The sequence below is a fragment of the Rhea americana genome, unplaced genomic scaffold (assembly GCF_003343005.1).
Source record: "Rhea americana isolate MKP2758 unplaced genomic scaffold, rheAme1 scaffold_562, whole genome shotgun sequence".
In the NCBI taxonomy this organism is placed as follows: domain Eukaryota; kingdom Metazoa; phylum Chordata; class Aves; order Rheiformes; family Rheidae; genus Rhea; species Rhea americana.
This window is the reverse complement of record NW_028186715.1, coordinates 10,756-14,921: the sequence shown is the minus strand read 5'-3', so window position 1 is coordinate 14,921 and position 4,166 is coordinate 10,756. Positions and strand designations below refer to the sequence as shown.

The window sequence follows — 4,166 nt, the reverse complement described above, 5'->3', positions numbered from 1 at the left end:
GCCGACGGATGTGCCGACTCCGCGGGCCGGGACTTGCCCCCCGCTCCCGGCGCCCGTTCGGAGACGGTGGCCTCGGCGGCGATCCCTGCCGTGCCGTTGACAGTCCCAACCGGAGCGGCCTTCGGAGCTCTTCCCGCTCCCCCCCGCCCGGGCTCGCTCTCGCTAGAGATACGGGGGGTCCCCTCGGCTCCGGGCGTCCCGGCGGCACCGGTCCGGGCTCCCTCCCGGGGTCGATTAAACACGCGCCACAGCCGCCTCGTTGCGCTCGAGCTTTTATTTGCACCTAACTAAAGCCCCAAGACGTGTTGAGCCTGTCGAGACCCGGAGGAAAAGAGAAACAAAAGGAGCAGATCGCCCCGGCGCGCGCCCACCGCCCATCGCGCTCCAAAGCCGGCTCCTCCCGCGGGAGCTGCCGGGCGCCGGGGCTCCGTCAAGGTGCAGCCGGGCTCCGCAGCCGTCGGAAGCACCCGGCCGGCGACGTCTCCGTCTCTGTCCCGGTGCCCGTCCCCGGCTCCGTCCCCGGCGGAGAGGCAGCCCGCGGAGCGGCGTGCCGGGGCGGCTAGGCGAGGCGGGGGCCCGCGGGAGCCGGCGGCGGGGGCCGCAGCGGGACGCGCCAGCGGCTGCAGGCCTCCGCGGGCTGCAAGGGAACCGGCGAGGCTGAGCGGGTGCCCGCGAGGGGCTCGCGGCGCTCCGGGGCCCCCCGAGGCTTTCGGCGTTTCTGTGGGCCCGCGGGGCTTTTCTTAGGAGAAATTTAAGAGAAACGCGCCCGGAGCGGGGACGGGGAGCCAGGAGGGTGGCGGGGATGAAACCAGGAGAGCAAGGCGCTCCGAGCTGCGCGCGGGACCGAGGGCGAGAGGCGCGAGCTCGCGGGGCGAGCGGAGCCGGGGCCGCCGCGGGGGAGCGGAGCGAGGCCCCGGGGGGGGGGTCCGCTACCTCGGCGTAGGCGGTGGAGGTGAGAGACGGCTCGATCCTCTTCGTCTTCACGGAGGGGGGCTGCAAAGCGGAGCGGGACAAGCCTTTAGGGAGGCCGCGGCTCGGCCGCGACGCAAGACCCGGAGCCCGCTGAGCGCCCGCGCCCCGCGGCACGGGGGGGACCGAGGTTTCCGAGCCCTGGCGAAGCGACGGGCGCTGGGAGACGCTCACCCCCTTCCTGGGCTGCACGGTGGCGTAGATGGTGTGGTTCTCGGGCTTCTGCGGGCAGCCGGGCCCCTGGCGCGGGGAGCGTGGGCACGGTTAACGCCGCGAGCCCATCCCGCGGCCCCGGCGCCCGGCAGCTCGCGCCGACCTTACCGGCGTCTTGGAGCAGACCGTGGTGTAGATGGTGTTTCCCACCAGGGCGACCTCGCTGCTGCCGTTCTGCGGCGGGGAGAGAAACRGGCGCCGAGCTCGGCCGGGGGATCCGGCTCGGGGGCGGGGGGGGGACGCTTTACGGGGCGGTGGGGGCACTCACGCGGTCGCGGCTGTGCTGGGCACTGCCCACCTCCTCGTAGACCGTCAGCGGCTCCTCGGTGTTTCCCACGGGGCCTTAGGCGACGGGAGCGAGAGGATCGGCATTTTAGGAGATCCAGACCCCCGCGGGACGCGCGCGAGCAAAGCGAACGGGACGGAGAGAGGGATCTCGCCGCGCCGTGGGGACGCTCCGCGCCGGCCCGGGGGGGAGAAGGTGCCGCGGGGCCGGTGCCTCACCTCGCCTCCTCCGGCACCTCCAGGCGAGCGCGAGGGCCACGGAGAYGGCCAGCAGCAGCCCCAGGGCCACGGCCAGCGTCCACCACAGCTCTGGGGGGAAAAACCCCGGGGAGAATGGAGGGCGGGCGGAACGGGGCGGCCGTGGACACGGGGCAGAGCCCCCGCTCAGGCRCGTCCCGCAGCCGCCGCGCGCCCGCCCGAGCCGCGCAGCAGGCGGGACGAGCCCCCGGGCCGGGGCGAGTCACCTGCGGGGCTGCAGAGCGCCGAGACGTCGGTGCTGGCCGCGGCCCAGCTCACGGCGTTGCTGGCGTTGCAGAGGTAGACGGTGCCGTTGGCGTCCGCGCGGAGCCGCAGCTGCAGGGAGAGCCGCTGGCCCAGGGCTTCGGGGGCCGCTCCGGCCCACCGCCAGCTGTAGGTGACGTTGCCGGCGCAGGGGACGGCGCAGGCCAGCGAGACGTTGCACCAGCCGTGCTCGCGCTGCACCACGCGCGCCTCCAGCGCCGGCCGGCACACGGGCGCTGGAAGGACGGGGGCGGTGAGCGGGGCCGGGGCTGCGCCACCATCACCGCCGCCGCCGCCCGGCTGCTCACCCTGCACCGACACGCAGAAGGAGCGCTGGGAAACCTCGGAGCTTTTTGAATCCATGAAATGCACCGAGTAGACGCCGCCGTCGGCCTTGCTGACGGGGTCCACGCGCAGGGAGTGCGTCTCCCACTCGAAATCGGCTCGCTGGCTGAAGGGGCTCACGGGGGGCCGCTCGACGACACCACTGCCTCTCCGGGCCGTCAGGATTCGGAGCTGCTCTCCCGCATCCAGCCTCACTCGCCAGTCGATGCTTTCCCAGTGCTGTGGCCAGTTTTGGGGCACCAAGCGCAGCGCTGCTCCGACAGCCACCGCCACGTCCTCGCACCCTGGGCGTTTGCAAAGCGCAGGAGCGAGAGCTGAGCGGGGGCAGCAGCGACCCGGGGAGGGCGCCCGGCCACCCGCCGCTCCGGAGGGACCCGGGAGCCCCCGGGAGCCCCGGCCGGTCGGCCGTGGCCTGCCCACGTTGCACCGTCCCTGCCGCCCTGCAGACCCTGCAATAGCCCCGTTGGGCGGCTCCTTTGGGCCCTGCTCCCTCCGTGCCGGGGAGCAGGGGGGGCCCTCGCCTGCCGGACCTCCGCACGGCCGAGAAGCTGCGTTGATGCCCCCCACCCGCCCTGTCCTGCTTTCCACGCCAGCCCCGGGTGTCAAGGGCCCTGGCGGAGCCGCGATAAAAAGCCCCTAAAACAAGCAAACACAAGCGGCCGCCGGCGATGGGTGCAGCCGGGGCCGGGTGCAGGCRGCCCCACGGCTTTTCCCGCACGCGTGCGGCTCTGAGCGAGCGCCGGCCGGCGCGGCTCCCCACAGCACAGCCGCCCCGGCTCGCACCGCCTCCCCGGGAAAGCCGCAGCCCCCGGGCACGCTGCTGGGCCCCGGGTTCCTGCAGCGAGCTGGAGCTGTGCACGGGGAAGAGCAGGGCCTGGAAAACGAGGAGCTGGCCCTGCCCCGGGAGCTGCTGTCGGCTCCCGGCCCTGGCAGGTCCCATCTGGGGCTGATTCCCATCCCAGGCGGCTCCTTCCCGTCACTCCCGGCCCCAAAGCGCCCTGGGGCGAGAGGGACTCTAAATGCTGCTTCGGGGCTGCTCAGCGCTGTGAGATGATATTGAGGCACCTTGATGGCACCAGTTGAGCCTCACTTGTTTAGTTGCTCCTTCTTCCCCTTGCAAATCCTCGCTTCCCCAGGGGTTGCTCATCTCTGCTTCCTGTCTTTGCAAGAAAAGGACCCAAAGGGAAATTTGGAAGCAAAGACATAGCAGAGATGTTAAAAGAGCAGCGTTTTGCCCCGCGCTGCGCCCCGGTCCTTGCACGGCGCTCGGCCGCCCGCTCCGCGCTGGCAGCGGCCCGGGTGCGTTGCACGGAGGCGGTCGCGTGCTGCCCGGGGCTGCTCGCCGGGTAGGAGCTCGCACCCTGCAAAGGGCCAAGCGCGGCGGCGGCGAACTGCAGCGCGACCTGGGCCGGCRATGCCGGCCAGCCCGGCGGCGAGGGGGGAGGCAGGTGCTGGCGTGTGGGCGTGCAGGTTCGGGGAAGAGATGACTCAACATCTGCCGCGTGGTCCGAAGGTGCGATCAGCGCTCGCTGCCTGCAGCCGGCACGAGCACCAGGGCCGGCCCGGCGCGGGTCAGCCGCACCGGCGGGCGGCTTCCGCAGCTGCTGCTGCAGGCTCGGTCACTCCAGCTTTGAGCTGAAATCGCAGGCAAAAGGGGCTGCGGAGAAAACTGGCCTCGAAAAGCTGTGTGTCTGGGAAGGTCTGGAYGGACCGCGGTCCCGGGCGCTGCTCCAGGAGGAAGGAAACTTGCTTTGAGTGAGCCCGGGGCCCTGCGCCCTGCAGGCAGCTGCCTGCAAAGGGGAACCGGCACCGGGGCCGGGCCGGGCCGCCGTTACCTGCTTCGGGCCGGGCCG

General features: G+C 72.5%; 2 protein-coding genes across 2 annotated transcripts in view; both read right to left on the bottom strand.

Moving 5' to 3' along the window:
• Nucleotides 1-378, bottom strand: part of LOC146587836 (uncharacterized) — a 4,758-nt gene extending 4,380 nt beyond the window's left edge. The window contains exons 1-2 of the mRNA XM_085318929.1: nt 372-378; nt 7-85 (exon numbers count right to left, since the gene is read on the bottom strand). Of these exons, the coding sequence (XP_085175055.1) occupies nt 7-85; nt 372-378 (86 nt within the window). The remainder of the gene's footprint in view (nt 1-6; nt 86-371) is intronic.
• CD244 (CD244 molecule) overlaps nt 257-4,166 on the bottom strand; it is a 6,297-nt gene continuing 2,387 nt past the window's right edge. Inside the window, exons 2-9 of the mRNA XM_085318934.1 lie at nt 2,277-2,949; nt 1,932-2,204; nt 1,687-1,776; nt 1,451-1,524; nt 1,291-1,356; nt 1,144-1,209; nt 934-993; nt 257-637 (exon numbers count right to left, since the gene is read on the bottom strand). Of these exons, the coding sequence (XP_085175060.1) occupies nt 560-637; nt 934-993; nt 1,144-1,209; nt 1,291-1,356; nt 1,451-1,524; nt 1,687-1,776; nt 1,932-2,204; nt 2,277-2,949 (1,380 nt within the window). The 3' untranslated portion in view covers nt 257-559. The remainder of the gene's footprint in view (nt 638-933; nt 994-1,143; nt 1,210-1,290; nt 1,357-1,450; nt 1,525-1,686; nt 1,777-1,931; nt 2,205-2,276; nt 2,950-4,166) is intronic.